Source organism: Hypanus sabinus, chromosome 9, assembly GCF_030144855.1.
Source record: "Hypanus sabinus isolate sHypSab1 chromosome 9, sHypSab1.hap1, whole genome shotgun sequence".
NCBI classification, from domain to species: domain Eukaryota; kingdom Metazoa; phylum Chordata; class Chondrichthyes; order Myliobatiformes; family Dasyatidae; genus Hypanus; species Hypanus sabinus.
In genome coordinates, this window is record NC_082714.1 from 20287596 (window position 1) to 20306503 (window position 18908).

The window sequence follows — 18908 nt, forward strand, 5'->3', positions numbered from 1 at the left end:
GAAGGGCCTATTTCACGTTGTATCTCTATATTCATTTGTTCGGTTTGTGTTGTGTCATGTGACGAGGGTGACCGTGGTCTTCCCATGACTATGATTGTTCTTGACAAATTTTTCTATAGGAGTGGTTTGCCATTGCCTATCTGTACAAGGTGGGTGACCCCAGCCATTATCACTACTCTTCAGAGATTGTTCACCTGGCATCATTTGACCATCCACCACCTGCTCTCATGGCTTCACGTGACCGTGATCGGTGACAGAGCTAAGCAGGTGCTATACCTTGACCAAGGGTGACCTGCAGGCTAGTGGAGGGAAGCAGCACCTCACATCTCCTCTGGATGAGAACGTGTATCTCTAGATTAATTAATTAATGATGTTTCCACATTGATATTTTAATAGCAAAGTAAGCAGGACTAAAATTCGTAGAACTGTACAATGCAAGAAAGCACTTAATGTTTTCATAATGCTGTGAGCTCTTTGAAGGAGATGCACAGTTGGCTCCATTTACAGCAGCTCTTTAAATAGTGCTCAATTGGTAATATTGTTTTCACCAAACCAGAAGGTGTTGTCTTCAAGGTCCATGCTTGAGGCTGAAGCACTAAAACCTTGGCTGGGGGAACACTAAGAAATCTGCTGCCTTTATAAGGTATTGTGAGATTCTGTTAAGGGAATGCAACTTCAAGACCCAAGTTTTGAAGAGAGGCAAAGGATATTCCGGCCAACATTTCTGCCTCAAACAGACGAGCTGGTGGTTGGTGCTTGTAGGAGCTTTCTGTATGCAAGCTTTGATACACTTCAATCGTGATGGTATTTCAAAAGTGTTCAACTTGTTGCAAAGTTTAAATCGTTTTGAACATCATAATATACATACTTAACTCTTTATTACTGGCACCAACCAATATTATCATTTTATAATTCAGAGGATCTCTCCTGGGACCAGCACGTAAGTGTCATTAAGAAGAAGCCACGGCAGAGCCTCTACTTTCTTAAGAGTTTGCGAAGATACCACATCTAAAAACTTAACAAACTCCAATAGATGCATGGCGGAGAGTATCCTGACTGGTTGCATCATGACATGTTCCTGTTATGAAACACCAATGCACAAAAATAGAAGTCTGCAAAAAGTAATGGGTACAGCCCAATCCAACACAGAAAAAGCTCTCCCCACCATTGAACACATCTACAAGGAGCACTACCACAAGAAAGCAGAATCCATCATCAAGGGCTCCTATTATCTAGACCAGGGGTGTCAAACTCATTTTAGGTCACGGGCCGGATTGGGCAAAATGCAACTTCATGCGGGCCGGATCAGTCGGGCGCGGGCGAACGCAGCTTTCTTTGCCTCCGTTTTTTCAGCCTGTTCTCATGTGCCTCAGTCTCTGCTATAACTACAAAGTGTTTCACTTCACAAATTCCATTTCTTATGATGAAGACTGCTGAGCAAGCATTATTTTTATGATTAGTATTAACTTACAATCATAGGCTTCATATCGCCGGGCCATTAATAATTAAAATAATAGATCTACCTAAAATGATTTCGCGGGCCGGATATAATTGTACGCCGGGCCGGATATGGCCCGCGGGCCTTGAGTTTGACCCCTATGATCTAGACCATGACCTCTTCTCCTTGCTACCATCGGGAAGGAGGTCCGAGAGCCTTAGGTCCCACACCACCAGGTTCACGTACAGTCATTACCCTCTAAGCACCAGAATGGATAACTTCATTCACCTCCGAACTGATTCCACAACCAATGAACTTACTTTCAAGGTCTCTACCACTCATGTTATCAATATCATTTATTTATCATTATTATTATTTTTGTATTTGCACAGTTTGTCTTCTTTAGTACATTGGTTGCTTGTCAATCTTTGTGTGTAGATTTTCATTGATTCTATTGTATTTCTTCCTTTTCCTGTAAATGTCTGCAAAAAAGCGGATCTTGGGAGTAGTATGTGGTTATATATACATACTTGGTAATAAATTTTTCTCAGATTTTTGAATTTTCTGAGCTTTGATCAAGGTAGGGTGACATTAACATGCTTTTATTTGATGCCACATATTATGTGATAGATTATATAAATCAGGAGAAATCATAGCCACTTAAAACTATGCCTCCTCCTCTCAGACTAGCATTAACCTTCCCACTCATGCTTAAAGTTTGCAGAATGGTAGTTTGCAGTAGCACAACTGCTGATATCAATTTAAGTTCAAAGTAAATTTCTTATCAAAGTACATATATGTCACAATATACAACCCTGAGATTCATTTTCTTGTGGCATTCTCAATAAATCCAATAACCATAATAGAATCAATGAAAGACCACAGCAACAGGTTGGACACCCACTGCACAAAAGGGGAAAATGGAAACAGTCTAAATATATATTCAAAGGTCCAATTTAATGTCAGAGAAATGTATACAATATACACCCTGAAATGCTTTTTCTTCGCAAACATCCACAAAAACAGAGAAGTGCCCCAAAGAATGAATGATAGTTAAACATAAGAACTGCGAGGTAGCCCCCCAGCTCACCTCCCTCCCATACATAAGTGGCAGCGAGCAACAATCCCCCCTCCGCCCCCCAGCAAGAAAAAGCAAGCATCAGTACCACCACCGAGCACTCAGCGTGCGCAAAGCAGTATCAAAGACACAGACTTGCAGTTACCCCAAAGACTTCTCGTTTCATCCGGCAAACGACGTACCGCAGATTCTCTTTCTCCCTCATAAGGGAGAAGGAGGTGTCTCCGTTTTTCACCAGTGAACACAACAAACAAATCGTTGGTTTACGATGTTGAAAGTCTATTACATAGTTTTTTTCCAAGCTCTGTGCCCGAAGATCGCAAAGATCTCGGGTCTTCGGGCCCACAGAAGATATCCTGACTCCCCTGATGACACTGACCCTCGACCCACCCGTCTCCAGAGCTTACGAATGCGAGCTGGACTCTCAGGCTCTCTACCTAATTCTTTTAATACGGAAAAACTTTCCGAAGTGCTTCTCTGGAGTTTATCAAAGAAAAAAAATGATCTTCCACAACATTAAGATAGGTGACTAAAATATACAACAGTGCAAAGGGCTGAGAATAGATTAGCTATTCACTTGTGATGTGATGTATGCTGGTCCTACTCCCTGTCCACTGTGTTAAACGTATTTCAAGTGGTTTCTTAACACAGAATAGATGTTTACCACAGCTAATAAGAATATAATAAAAATACAGCGTGCATTTTAACTATACCCTCCCGTTCCATCTTCAGGATATCTTGTTATTACACACTGGCCCAAATAAAGAGAAGGCTGAAGTTTATTTCAAAGTATCTCAAATTCCTACGTTGAAGTCAACTGCTAGAAAGTAAACAAAAATTCCCACAACTGATTACTTCTTTGAATTTCTTTGGTTCTAAGTTCCAAGATCAGAAATCCTCAAGAAGTAAAGGCCCCATTCCATCAGGAATACAACATTAGAGAAGAATTTTCTCTCTAACAGTATCCAAGCATTGTATTTTTGTTTTCTTACATCTTTACAGTTTGCCTGGTTACGCATAAAGTGTTAAATCTTATGTGATTTCCTCTTCAGCAAAACAAAGTGAAGCAAAATATCAAGAACTTACTTGTGCAGGGAAAGAAATGGAAGGACCTTTTGTTCCAATTGGCCGTAGCAACTTGTCTTCGCCTCAGGAATGTATCCATATTGCTCCATCATGGCGGAAGCAGCTGTTGAGATGATACCAACAGCATCCGTCACCCTTTCTGTCAGGCTGTAGTCCCATTCGTCGTATGACACAGATATCAGCCCGGCTGGAAATTCCTCAGGTATGATGTCTGTGTTACCCGTAACCAAGCTGGGCACAATCCAGGTGAAACCAAAGCCTGTGAGGCCTAGAGAACGGGCCTCCTCCAGTATGAACACAGCTTCGTCTTTCGAACAATACAGCAGAATAACTGATGATTGTATTCTCTTCAACTGAACTTGTGCCTTTGAATCCCCATCAACAGCATCTAATGTGATAGTGGCGAGAAGCTCCCAGCCCACAAAGCTATTTTCAACCGTGGTTTTTAATACACTAATAAATTCATGATATCCAGGGAAGGTGCTGGTTACAATGGAGAACTCATGCCAGTCATATTCTTCCATGATATTTAACATCACTCCAACCTGCTGTTGGATGGAAGCCCCGAACTGGAAAAATGTTGACTTTTGATCCTGCAATAAAAATTACAAAATAGTTTTATGATAACATTTGGAAAAAGAAACAGGCAGTATAGCTAGCTGAGTACAACATATTGATGCAATTACAAAGAAGGCAGAAGACAGCGGTAATATTTCATCAGTAGTTTGACGAGAAGTGGTATGATACCAAAGACTTTTGCAAATTTCTACCAGTGTACCATGTAGAGCATCACTGTCTGGGAAGGAGGGAAGGCTGCACAGGATCAGAAAAAGCAGCAGAGAGTTGCAAACTCTGCCAGCTCCATCGTGGCACTATCCTCCCCAGCATCAAAGGGAACTTCAAAAGGCTGTGCCTCAAAAAGGCGGCATCCATCATTAAGGACCCCCCCCCCACCCCCAATCACCCAGGCCATGCCCTCTTCTCACTGCTACCATTGAATGGGTGGAAAAGGAGCTTGAAAACACACACTAAATACTTAAGGACAGTTTCTTTCCCTCTGCCATCAGATTTCTGAATGGACAATGAAACCATGTACGCTGCCTCAATATTTTTTGCTCTCTTTTGCACAACTTATTTAACTTAATTTTTAAAAATACATTTCTTATTGTAATTTATAGTTTTTTTTTTATTATGCATTGCAATGTACTGCTGCCACAAAACAACAAATTCCATGACATATGCCGGTGATATTAAACCAGATTCTGATGCAGAAGACAACTAATAATACAATGGAAAAATAAACATTAGAACTTCATGCAACAAAACAATGCAATTGAAGAGTGTACAGTACTATCCAAAAGCCTTATGTATGTATAAACAGCTATGGAGGGGGTAGAGGGGAATCTTTGTTGGGGAAAGTGGAAGGGAGAAGGGAGGAAGTGGGAGGCACCAGAGAGACATCCAGTAATGATCAATAAACCAAATGTTTGGAATCAAATTACCTTGCCTGATGTCTAGGTAACCTTGTGTGTGTCTGCACCCATGCCTTCCCGTCACATCTGACTCTCCTTCTCTGCCACCTGTCCCACACCCCTCTCACAGTGCTCCACCCTCGCCATTCCCAATATGCTTTACCCCGCCAGATTTACAAACTCACTCTCCATTCCAAATTGACAAATTCAATACTGTGAAAAGATATTAACAGAGGTGCTCAATGGGGTGTGCTTTAAGGAAAACCTTGAAGGTGAACAGAATGGTAGAGAGATAAACTTCACATTCCAGTACACAATATTAGCATGAAATTGTTTTGATTGTGTATGCATATCCTACCAATCATCACTGTTCAACACATTGTGATTTACAGGATTTCTTATCTTGGATTACGGAGATCAATTTTCCATTAAGTATGAACAGGTTGCATTAACAGTTGCTGCTTTATTCTGAACGAAGCCTATTGAGCCTGCCCAATACACTCCGTTTTTCACTGCAATCGGCTCTGAATACTTGAACAGGAACACTTCATAATCCATTCAGAAAAATTTGGCAGCAAGCATTAGCATCCACTGAGAAGACAAAGGGCTTCACATTATTTTAAATCTCGGTTGGCAAAACAAGATCATAGAATACAGATTTCTCAAGACTTACAGGGAGGCCCCTAAGCCCAGTGAGTCTTTGTCTCCTGGTTGAGAAATCCCATTAGTCTTGTTTCTCCATTCTTTCCCTGTAGCGCTGCAAATTATTTCCCCTCAGGTATCTTTACAAAACCTTCCTAAAGGCTTTGTAGACTCCACTGCCACCATTTTTGAAGGGCAGTAAGTTCAACTACTCACTACGTAAAATAAAATGCAAAGTGCAAAGTTCCAATGAAAATCGTCACATGAAGCTGAAGATAGGCAACTTGGATTCATCTGAATGGATACATTTAGAACTGAACAACTCTGAGTCTTAAGTGTATGTTGTGTTCATCTTGAATAAGAGCAGCGTTGTGGTAAAACTTCAGGGATGAGGATAATGGAATGCTAAGATTACTTACTGTCAAAAAGCATGTGGTATCGGAAGTCTCAATTGGTTTAAGGTAGAGCAATAATCAGAACCTGATTAAATGTATCCTAGGTTACTATGAAAGGCAGAGGAGGAGATGTTGGTGCTCTGCCAGGAGTGTTCAAAACTTTTCTGGTCCCAAATAATATATCAAATGATTTGAGGGCAGTCCCCTTATTCAAAAAGGCTGCTGCTATGAGGAAGGAGGAGGCTTGATACTTTGCTGCTGCTTAGGCATGGAGGGGAGTAGGGGGGCTTTGGGGATCTAACGTTTTTACTGACACATTCTTTGGGGTACTGTTCTGTTTTGTGGATGCCTGTGAAGAACAAGAATTTCAGGTTGTATATTGTATAATTCTCTGACATTAAAAGGAACAATTGAACTATTGAATCTAACATCACTCATGGGGGTCAGGGGTGCTTATTGGACAAAATTCTGAGAAATATGAGAGATTATACATTGTTAGGACAAGTATTTAATATACAGAATGCATGGTGGGACCCTAGGGAGTATTAAGGAACAGAGAAACATTAGTGTACACCTCCAACTTTCTCTGAAAACAAAACTACAGCACAGGCAGATCAGCTGATTTAAAATGCAAATGAAATATTTGCCTTAGTAAGCTGGGGCACAGAATATACTAGCATGGAGATTAGGTACGAGTTTATAAAATATTAATTTGTCCTCAATTTTATTGCTGTGTGCAGCTCTGGGAGCCACACCTCTGGAAGGAATGCTTTCACCAGAGATTCCCTGGATGTGGCTTGGGATGCAAGGTTCCGTATATGTCTGAGGACTGGATAGGCCTAGAGTAGAAAAGGCCAAGTGGGTTTCTAGTGGAGGTATATAAAATTCTGAGGGATATTGATTAGTTAGATAGTGACAGACTTCTTCCCTTAACAGGAGGAAAGGGGTTTAAAGTAGATTTAAAGTAGGACATTTAAAGTGGATTTGAGGAAGTCTTTTTTCATCTGGAGGGTAACTGAAATCTGAAATGAAAGTGAGGTGGTGGGGCAAGGGACAGTGCCTGCACTGAAGGATTGAGAAATTGGTTATCAGGCCAATAAAGCAACACTGTGACCTTAGCATACAGAGTCACATCAGAAATCGTAATTCAAGTGGGCATTAGTTTTATAGGACTGGAAAGAAAACAGCTATTTGCTGATGGGCCTAATAAAATGGCAATAAACTGGTAAACAAAAGATCTGGTTAAAGATTCAGCTTTAATGTACTTACAGATCCCCTAAACTCTTTTCACAACCTCAAGGTGTATTGCTCTTACCCACATCTTTGTCTAAACACAGACAGGGTAGTGAAGCTGGCATTTGAATGGATAAGAATGGTTTAGAACAAGGGTTCCCAACTTGGAGTCCAAGGACCCCCTCGGTTAATGTCCATGGCACTTAAAGGTTGGGAACCCTTGGTTTAGAGGTATATGGGACAAATGCAGGCAAATAGGATGATCTCAGGTAGGCTAGTTGGTCATCATGCATGAATGAGCTGAGGGGTCAAAATCAATACTGTATTGCTCTGTGAAACCAGTTAACAAAACATTCAGCATGATCAGTCAGACTTTCTCCCACTCAAGACCCATTATGTACCCAAGCAATATATTCTTCGACTTCTTTCTCCCCATATACTGATTCTTGAATATATAAAGCTATTCCCCTTTACTGCCCCATTTTCTACTTTCCCACCACTTAATGGATAAAGATTCTTCTCCTGACTTCCTTCTTGAGTTTAACATTTTACCATCCCTTGCAACCAGAAACATTTCCTCATTCCAAGTAATCAAATCACTTCATAATTTAAAAGCTATCTATTAGGTCACCTTTTTTGCACATGAAATGAGGCAATTCTCAGTAGGAATAAACATCACTTGGCAGCAGCTTGCCCTGCAGGGAGCATTATATGAATTACCTTGGTGCAAATAATGTAAAATTCTGAAGAATAAATTGTTTTTTTTTGCCTTAGGATCTTTCTGATGTACAATTCCAACTTTGTTTGATGAAGTATTGCAACAATAAAATGAACCATCCTCGTTTCTCTCATTCCAGGCCACGGCAGAAAAAATTGCCTTGTCTATTGTAACTCTTGGTTTAGTGAGGCATAACATATTGGCACAGAGTCTGCAGATAACATATTTCATAGGATTGGAATCAATATAATCTGTATTGCAGCATAATGCAATGAAACCAAATTATTTTCTGCACCCAATTCATTTAGATCCATTTAATTTCTTGTATATTTTTAACTGTGATCATGAAGCACTGGCTGTTGTTTGCATTAATATAAATATACTTTCAATTTCTGAACATTAATAAATCTTAATATGTCTATGTTTAAGGAAAAATTGCTCAATTTCAAAATTATTTGACCCTTTGAACTTGAGTGACAGCTTAACTTTGACTATTATGTATCACTTCTGTTAATTGGCAGCCATGTTCCCCAAGCAAAATAATTTTTGTAGCTTGGCAACTCTCAAACCTTCTTCTAAGTGGTTTTCACTAAAGACTGATTAGTTTGAAAGAAGATGTTAAGTGGTATTTTAGCAGGTCTATTTTCTCAGTGCAACAGGCTTCATAGATCCTTGATACCTCGACCGTCTCTTCCAAACTATGCTTTACCATTAGTGATGGATCTGTCTTGCTGGTGTGATAAGAAATATGCCAAGGATTATGATGAAGGATCCAATTATGATTCTGGGTCTTTAGCATACTACATTATTTTACCAGTCCGTAGATCGGCTCTCCCAATCCCCAAATTTAGACAATAGTTCCCATAGTCCTCAATGAATACTTCTCTTTGGTATTTACCAATGAGAGGGAACTTGATGATGGTGAGGACAATATAAGTGAGGTTGATGTTCTGGAACGTGTTGATATTAAGGGAGAAGAGGTATTGGAGTTGTTAAGATACATTAGGAAGGATAAGTCCCCGGGTCCTGACGGAATAGTCCCTAGGCTGCTCCACAAGGTGAGGGAAGAGATTGCTGAGCCTCTGGCTAGGATCTTTATGTCCTCATTGTCCATGGGAATGGTACCGGAGGATTGGATGGAGGCAAACGTTGTCCCCTTATTCAAAAAAGGTAGTAGGGATAGTCCGGGTACCATAGTTCTGGCCACCATTCGATCCCCTCCGAACTCCTCGACTCGCAGCTCAGGACCCTTCGAGTGGTCAACCAAGCACATCTAGCTTACATCTGTGGTGGGAAAGCTGTTGGAAAAGATTCTTAGAGATAGGATCTATGAGCATTTAGAGAATCATGGTCAGAGATACTGATACTGATCAGGGACAGTCAGCATGGCTTTGTGAAGGGCAGGTCATGTCTAACAAGCCTGATAGAGTTCTTTGAGGAGGTGACCAGGCATATAGATGAGGGTAGTGCAGTGAATGTGATCTACATGGATTTTTGTAAGGCATTTGACAAGGTTCCACATAGTAGGCTTATACAGAAAGTCAGAAGGCATGGGATCCAGGGAAGTTTGGCCAGGTGGATTCAGAATTGGCTTGCATGCAGAAGGCAGAGGGTTGTGGTGGAGGGAGTACATTCAGATTGGAGGGTTGTGACTAGTGGTGTCCCTCAAGGATCTGTTCTGGAACCTCTACTTTTCGTGATTTTAATTAACGACCTGGATGTGGGGGTAGAAGGGTGGGTTGGTAAGTTTGCAGATGACACAAAGGTTGGTGGTGTTGTAGATAGTGTAGAGGATTGTCGAAGATTGCAGAGACGTTGATAGGATGCAGAAGTGGGCTGAGAAGTGGCAGGTGGAGTTCAACCCAGAGAAGTGTGAGGTGGTACACTTTGGAAGGACAAACTCCAAGGCAGAGTACAAAGTAAATGGCAGGATACTTGATAGTGTGGAGGAGCAGAAGGATCTGCGGATACATGTCCACAGATCCCTGAAAGTTGCCTCACAGGTAGATAGGGTAGTTAAGAAAGCTTTCATAAGTCGAGGGATAGAGTTTAAGAGATGCGATGTAATGATGCAGCTCTATAAAACTCTGGTTAGGCCACACTTGGAGTACTGTGTCCAGTTCTGGTCACCTCACTATAGAAAGGATGTGGAAGCATTGGAAAGGGTACAGAAGAGATTTACCAGGATGCTGCCTGGTTTAGAGAGAATGCGTTATGATCAGAGATTAAGGGAGCTAGGGCTTTACTCCTCAGAGAGAAGGAGGATGATAGGAGACATGATAGAGGTGTACAAGATATTAAGAGGAATAGATAGAGTGGATAGCCAGTGCCTGTTCCCCAGGGCACCACTGCTCAGTACAAGAGGACATGGCTTTAAGGTAAGGGGAGGGAAGTTCAAGGGGGCTATTAGAGGAAGGTTTTTCACTCAGAGAGTGGTTGGTGCGTGGAATGCACTGCCTGAGTCAGTGGTGGAGGCAGATACACTAGTGAAGTTTAAGAGACTACTAGACAGGTATATGGAGGAATTTAAGGTGGGGGGTTATATGGGAGGCAGGGTTTGAGGGTCGGCACAACATTGTGGGCCAAAGGGCCTGTAATGTGCTGTACTATTCTATGAAACTTTGCATTCTTTGGCTTTGTCCGGTCATCCCTCACCTGTGCCAAAGCCCTCCAAGTTCCTCTCATCCATGCACTTATACAAACTTCTCTCAATGTTTCAATCAAACTAAGTGTTGCAATAAAAGAGGAAAGCAGGGTCGAAAGGTTCTTGATTTGTAAGGGTGCCAAAGGGTCCAGGGAGAAGGCAGGAGAAAGCGATTCAGAAGAATAACAAATCAACCATGATGGAATTACAGAGCAGACTCAATGGGCCAAAATGGCCCAATTCTGCTCCAGTGTTTGATGGTCTTGCTGAGATGACTAGGCTAGGATCTTCCCCATCAGTATCGGTTGCTTCGGTCACTGATGGATTGACCATTTCCTTTTATTCATGTTAGTCTGATGTACATATCAGTGTTTTTAGTGGGTAGTTATGAAACGACTATAAGTCTGGAGTTAAAAAAATCCAGAGGCCTGATAAAAGCAGGTGATTCTCCTCCCTAAAGAATACTCAGAAGTGCAAGAGATTCTACAGATGTGGGAAGTTTTGAGCAACACCCGCAAAATGTTGGAGGAACCCCAATCAGCTGGATTCTAAGTAAAATAAGGCAAAATCCACTACCTAAGTAATGGAGGGGAATAAATAGTCCACTGACATTATGGGGAAAACCCTTCACCAGAACCTAATGGTGTCCTGATCTGCTGAGTTCCTCCAGCATTTTGTGTGTGTTGCTATTTGTGAATCAGATGGGCTTTACGACAGTCTGATAGTTTTCATTATCACCATTGTTAATAAGACCTTTAGACACAGGAGCAGAAATTGACCTTTCTTTACATAGTCTGCTCTGCCATTTCATCATGGCTGATTTATTAGCCCTCTCAACTCTCAACCAGGCAAGAGGTACCATAGCACTAGGACAAGAACTGTTAGGATGGGAAAAGTCGTAAGACTAATGAACTGCCTGCCAGGTCTCATCATGAATGAAGTGCCAGTAGCGTTATGCTGTTTACTTTTTAACTTATATTCTATATGCACCTTTTTATGTGTTAGTTTATTTGTCTTAATACTTCTTTATGTGTGTGAGCTATGTATAAAGTGCAGTGCATCTTGGTCTAGAACAGCACAGTCTCGTTTGACGGTATAGATGTGTACTGTTGAATAACAATAAACTTGAAATTGAAATTGTCACAAGGTCATTTACCCAAAACTCTGGACTTCTGGTACAAAATCCAGAACTCTGTGCTGATGTTCCTGATGTAGTGCAGTTGTACCTTACTTTGAGGCAACTCTATTTTTAACTGTTTCAATTGGCAATGATGTCTTGCAATATAGCATGGACTGAATTCCACATTTCAAACAAGGTATCATGAAGGGGCATGGAGCGAGATGCCAAGTAAAATAAGGATAAATCGACCACCCCACCCACGTGATGAAGTCTAAGACAAATAACTATGCTCAGGTCTGGCACAAGTGTATTGACCTCCATTAAGAGAGGCCATGGTGACAGATTGTGCAATGGAATGACATCAACAGTGTAGATGAAGGAATTCTTCTTCGTTTTGAAAATATTGTCAAAATACAGTAAACAGTTAAAAGGTTATACTTTACAAAAGATTTGTAACAACTGTCTCACTTTTTCAAAATTATCCCTGAGAATTATTCATCCATTATGAATAGCAATCTAAACAAGAATGGAAAGTGTTTACATCTCTGATTTCGCCAAAGATCATCACCTCGTCATGGTGGAGAGGCTTATGAGTTCCTGAGGTCCCAAGAGTGATAGCGTCTGGAGTTTAGCTTCCTGGTAGGGCCCCCCCTTGGGGTGAGGTCAAGGGGGAGATTCCAGACAAAGGGCAATCCAGCCAGGACCTCAAAGCGGAGCTGGAGGGAAAAGATGATGCAACACAATGGCGGTGAAGACAGAGGAAGGCAGCAGCAGTGAAAGGCCCCCAGTTGTCTTGCATTCTATGCCACTGGACACCTTCCTGTTCTGTCATGTGGCAAGTGCCCTTGCATCAACCTCCCAGTATTAAACAAAATCACACACAGGCGTTCTCCATTAAAGGAATAACTCCTTAGGAGAACATCATATTCAACTTGGATGAGTGCACTACTACCACATCACAGAGAAGTATAATCAGTATCTATGAGGGATCTGATGAAAAAGCATAAGAACTGGATATCTGATTTCCAAACATGAAAATTAGATGGAGTTAATTTTATGTTTCCCAGATGGGCAACATTTCAGGAGGATCCCCATCTGTCATAGATTCATTTGGAATTTACCTCTTATTGGTAACTGTCATCAAAATTTACTGACCCTTGTGTAAATATTGAACATAATGTACAAAGTGCCCACAATAACACAGCCACCTACATGACCACCTACACCTTTCAAATAATCTTATGCATAGCTGCCCTAAGTGAAATTCTATTAATATCAATAGAATGAATATCAGACAGATTTTATAAACAGAAAACCATCTACCAGATAATTAACTGTGATAATTATAACAATTTACACCAATGTGTCTGCATGATATTAACTGGCAACTCTTTTTATTACAAGTTAACTAAACCCTGGTGAGGAAAGTGAAAAGATTGCAACAATTCCCATGAGCAAAGAGGAAAGGGAAATGTGAATCCTGGCAATTTAGTCAGCAAACACTGAAAATAGGAGCCAAGGGATAGTTTTGTCACAACGATCTAAGTTTTTGAAAGGCATCTGTGTATGTCTGCAAAGTAAAATGGTCTTTGGGGAATTCATTATATGTCTCAATATTTTGGACCACCACCAGTCCAAAGAGATAAAGTTAGTACCAGGGCCTCCAGCTAACAATGTCAGTGTTAATTGGGATGCTCAATGGCATCATACATTCACTCATCATCAGCAGATGAAATATTCTAACTATGGATGATGCTAAGGATGGAATTTTCAACTTGGTTCTCCAGGAAGCAACCTTACAGGAAGGAATATCTGTCCATCCCCTGTTAAAATTCACATTGAAATTGAGTATTAGGGCCAGATTAAGACTGATTTCTGCTGTTTCCAACTCACAAGATTGCTAGAGGATGAGATGCTGGAGATGAACTTGCCCAGAGAAGTGTCAGATATATCAGACCCAGGCTGTTAATTATCAATACTATGATGTCATAGTCATAGAGTACTACAGTGCAGGAACAGGCCCTTCAGCCCTTTTTGCCAGAGACCTTACTATTAAGAATTGGTATTAAACATGTGGGGTAGCAAAACTATACATAGCCCTGCAAACGATCACCAAACCTATCAGAGAAAGTTCTCTATAAAGCACAGCATCCTGAGCTAAAGGTACCACAGAGAATGTACATTTCTCAATATGTTTCTCAAGGAATTGATCACAAACCCAACGTCATAGATGGTTAGCTTTTTCGCCTCGCCTTCCTTCTATGACAAATAATTTGGAAGAGTGCAACACTACTGACAAAGCTATTTTATCAGCTTCCCCTCCAGTTTATTGAAGTTCCCCAAATAGGGAGACTTCTACACCAACTCATGGACGTTAATAATGGAGTAAAAGCAACATTTCCAAAGAGAGCAGTCTGAAACAAATTATAAATAATTTGTTGTGTTATTAATTTGTCCCACACCAGATTTCGTCAGTTATCACAATTTCACAGTTCTCAGAACTGTACTGCTGTAATCAACCAACTCAGGCAGATTCTCAGAGATCTTTAATGATTCCTGTTCCAACTGGCTCAACATCATACGAATTATGCACTTATCAATTAAACTATCCCACTGAACAAAATTTGTTGAAGTATTATTAGTAATAGGTCCAAAGGGCTGTGAAGCCGTATACACGCAGTGGCCACTTTATTAGGTACCTCTTTTAGCTAATAAAATGACCACTGAGTGTACATTCATGGTCGACTGCTGCTGTAGCTCATCAGCTTCAGGATTGACAGGTTGTGCATTCAGAGATGTTCTTCTGCACACCACTAGTGTAATGTGTGGCTATTTGAGTAAATACCCCTTTTCTGACATCTTGAGCCACTTCCTCGGACCTCTCATTAACAAGGCATTTCACCCACAGGACTGTCACTCACTGGATGGTTTTCTCTTTCACACCATTCTCTTTAAACTCTAGGGACTATAGTGCATGAAAATCCCCGGAGATCAGCAGTTTCTGAGATACTCAAACCACCCCGTCTGGCACCAACAATCATTCCGTAGTCAAAGCCACTTAGGTCAGATTTCTTCCCCATTCTGATGCTTGGTCTGAACAACAACTGAACCTCTTGACAATGTCTGCATGCTTTTATTGAGTTGCTGCCACATGATTGGCTGATTAGATATTTGTATTAACAAGGAGTACAGGTGTACCTAATAAAGTGGCCTCTGAATGTACTGTATATGCAGAGAAAATTTGAAGTATTGTGGACAGGTGCAGAAAATCATATGATTATACAAACCTAGAAAAGGGGTGAACATGAGATAGACAACCATTGCTACAACTCCAGTCACAACACTATTCTGGCCCTGGAGAGAGATTAGTTTAGATTTTCCAGAATGAACCTCAATTCTAATGATACAAGGAGAGATTAAATAAATTCATGTGCATTCCCTGCACGGAAGAGCTTAAGAAATAATTTAGTTGAAGATTTTAAGGGAAAATAACCGGGTGGGATATTTGACATGAGATATATAATCTAAAAATTAGGGAAATTCAGAAGCCAAGTCGCAACATATGATGATCCAACACAGAATCAGATTAATTATTAGAGTTAAATGGCTTGAAATTTGTTATTCAGTGATGGTGATACTGTGTAAAGACGTAAAATTGCTATAAATTACAAAAATAAATAATTGGGGCAAAAATGGAGAATAATGAGGTTTGGGTTCATGGACAGTTCAGAAATCTGATGGCAGAGGGGACAAAGCTGGTTCTGAATCATTGTGTGTGGGTCTTCAGAAACCGTCCACATTGTCTGTACCAACTGTCACGCCAATTTAAACTGCATATCTGTCTGTAAGTGTTTTGTATTCCTCAATTCGCAGCCTGTTCACACGTCTGTCTCAATGCGTCTGCTTCCAACGCCTCCCCTGGCAGTGTGTCCCAGGCATCTATCAGTCTCTGTGTAGGAAAAAAACTTGACTCATAAATCTCCTTTGAATTTTCTCTCTCCCCTTAAAGCTATGCCCTCTAATATTTGACACTTCCATAGGAAAAAGACTTTGACTATCTGCCCTGACTTTTACTATTTTATATATTTCTAGCAGGTCTCGCCCTCAACCTCTCACGCTCCAGAGCGGGGAAAAGAAGGCTATGTTTGTCCGACCTCTCCTGAGAGTTAGTACACCCTAATCCAGGCAACATCCCTGTGAACCTCCTCCGCAGCCTCGCTAACACCTCCATATCCTTCCAGCGATGCAGTCACCACAAATGCGCACAATACTCCAAATGTGACCGAACCGAAGTTTTACGCAGCTTTGACAGCTTTCTGAATGTTCAATAGAAAGCTTGCTTCCACAAACTGTAGGATCATTTTTCTAACTCAAGTCCGAGGGTTAGTTGATTTTGGAGAACAAAACAGAAAGAGAGAAGAAAAGAAAATGCATGCATTTGGAACCAGTTTACAGATCAGTCTTAATCTCACTGAATCACAGGTAAGATCCGAGGAGATAAATGACTTACACGTACCTATTTTTATTGTACATTTTAAATAGTACAGAGGATGATATTTTTAAAAAAGCTATCGGCCCTTTTCAGACTTTGTATGTTTTGAATAACAGTTAATATTGAACAACGCAATTAAAACAACATATTTTTGGATAAAGAGCTGAACATGTTAAGGAAACAAATCTTGCAGTGATACAAAATTAAGTACTGAAGGAATACTGAGAAACTGCACCATAGAAAATCTCTGGATACATGAGGGCTTAGTACATGAGCAACTGCTCTGCATGGGACCACAAGAGACTGTAGACACAGCTCAGCACATCACAGAAACCAGCATTTCCTCTATGGACTCTGTCTACTGTACACTTCTCACTGCCTCGGTAAAGCAGCCAGCATAATCAAAGACCGACCTACCCCAGGTATTCTGTCTTCTTCTATCTCCCTTCATGCAGAAGATAATAAAAGCCTGAATCCATGGACCATCAGGCTCAAGGGAACCCTCTACCACCCTGGCATAATAGTACCTTGGTTCCTTTGAATGATAAGATGGACTATTAACCTGACAATCTACTTTGATATGAACTGGCACTTTATTTTCTACCTGCACTGCACTTTCTCTGCAGCTGTTGCCCTTTATTCTGTGCACTGTTATTGTTTTACCTTGTACCATCGCAAGCACGGTGTAACGATTTGCTCTGTAATGCAGGACAAGCTTTGCACAGTGTAATGATACATGTGACGACAATAAACCTATTCCAACTGCAATTCCAAGTTCTTGATTTAAATGCAAGGATTTGTTTCAATTACAAACAAGAGAAAATCTGCAGATGCTGGAAATCCAAGCAAGACACACAAAATGCTGGAGGAACTCAGCAGGCCAGGCAGCATCTATGGAAAAGAGTACAGTCGACGTTTTGGGCTGAAACCCTTTGGCAGAAATGTCAACTATTTACTCTTTTCCATAATTGCTGCCTGGCCTGCTGAGTTCCTCCAGCATTTTGTGTGTGTTGTTGATTTATTTCAATTAACTTTGTCTAGGTTCTGACTAATAGTTTGATAACATATAATGTAGTACTTTGTTCTTGATTTGTGACTACCTGTAAGCAAATGAATTATCAAGGTTGTATAATTTATACATACTTTGATAATAAATGTACTTTGAACTTTGTAGAAACTTGCAGGCATTAAGTGGAAAATTAAATCATTTTACACTTGGTGTTAACACCAGGCACAACTAAAATGAACTAAGAAAATGTTACATCAATGTACAACCAGAATTTTTCCAATAAATGTGCTTTAACTGTTGATCAGAACAATACCCCTAATACTCAACCATAGTATTTCCTGTTCAATCATCAATGAAGGCTAAGCCCTCTCTGATAATATAATTTAGTAGTAATTGTTCCCAAAATATTGGTGTTGTGCCCAGCATTTCCAATAAGATTGCCATGATCATTTAGGGAAGACAACTAGAAAGAGCAGAAATATTTAGCCTTTCTGGACACTTGGAAAGAAAGGCCAGTGAGCTAGATTTTGCTTGGGATTGCCAATGTTCTGCACTGAATTGCTGAAATACCTTGAAATTTCAGAACACCTACGCTAAGGCGGAGTTCACAACCTCACTGAGAGCTGTGCTGGCCAATTCCCTCCAAACTCCTGCCCTAGACATCTTCATCGAGGTTAAGGGGATTACATCAAGGTTCCCAGGTCAGCAAGCCATCACATAAAATCTTGAGCTGTGGAACCAAATCTTTGGGAACGGGAAATAACTTCTGACTATCAAAACATCCTTCACTGCTGAAGTTTAAATAAGGTTAAAGGCAAGGAGATGCAAATCTCCTATTGCTAATATCCAGGAGTTGTCACCAGCAAATTAGATTTTGACAGTTCTAATTGAGCTAAGCACAGCACAAAGTTGTCAGAGACATAGGTTCTAATTGTGCAATCTGTCACTATTCTGAGGATAGAAATGATGAAAAATGGGAGAATAGTTCAGTACAGTATTAGCCTGGAACTGAATGTGCCTCCTTGAGACTGAGCCCCAGAAACAAATAACATTTGGAATTCAGTTGATCACCAGCCAGTTAAACAGGATTCAAGATAATTCTCCATCTTACACCACTTCTGACCTGTTCATTGCATCCTGCACTGTTACAAAGCCCAATTCCAACTTGAGTGACAACATGTCATTCTTCAATGAGCATATTGTATGTAGACATCTGACCATAAGATCAGAAGACTATAAGACATAGGAGCAGAATTAGGCTATTCAGCCCATCGAGTCTGCTCTGCTATGTCTAATTTATTATCCCTCTCAACTACATTCTCCTGCCTTTTCCCTGTAACCTTTCAGACCTTTACTGATCAAGAATCTATCAAACTCTGCTTTAAATATACACAATGACTTGTTCTCCACAGCCATCTGCGGCAATGAATTCCACAGATCCATCACCCCCTGGTGAAAGAAGTTCCTCCACTTCTATGATCTAAAGGGACATCCTTCAATTCCGAAACTGTACCCTTTGGTCCTGGACTTCCCTCACTATGGGGAACATCTTCTCCACCTCCACTTTATCTAGGGTTTTCA

At 40.6% G+C, this 18908-nt stretch overlaps 1 protein-coding gene across 1 annotated transcript in view; it reads right to left on the reverse strand.

Moving 5' to 3' along the window:
- grin2aa (glutamate receptor, ionotropic, N-methyl D-aspartate 2A, a) overlaps positions 1 to 18908 on the reverse strand; it is a 295359-nt gene that overhangs the window by 174661 nt on the left and 101790 nt on the right. The window contains exon 3 of the mRNA XM_059978631.1: positions 3603 to 4195. Within this exon, the coding sequence (XP_059834614.1) occupies positions 3603 to 4195 (593 nt within the window). The remainder of the gene's footprint in view (positions 1 to 3602; positions 4196 to 18908) is intronic.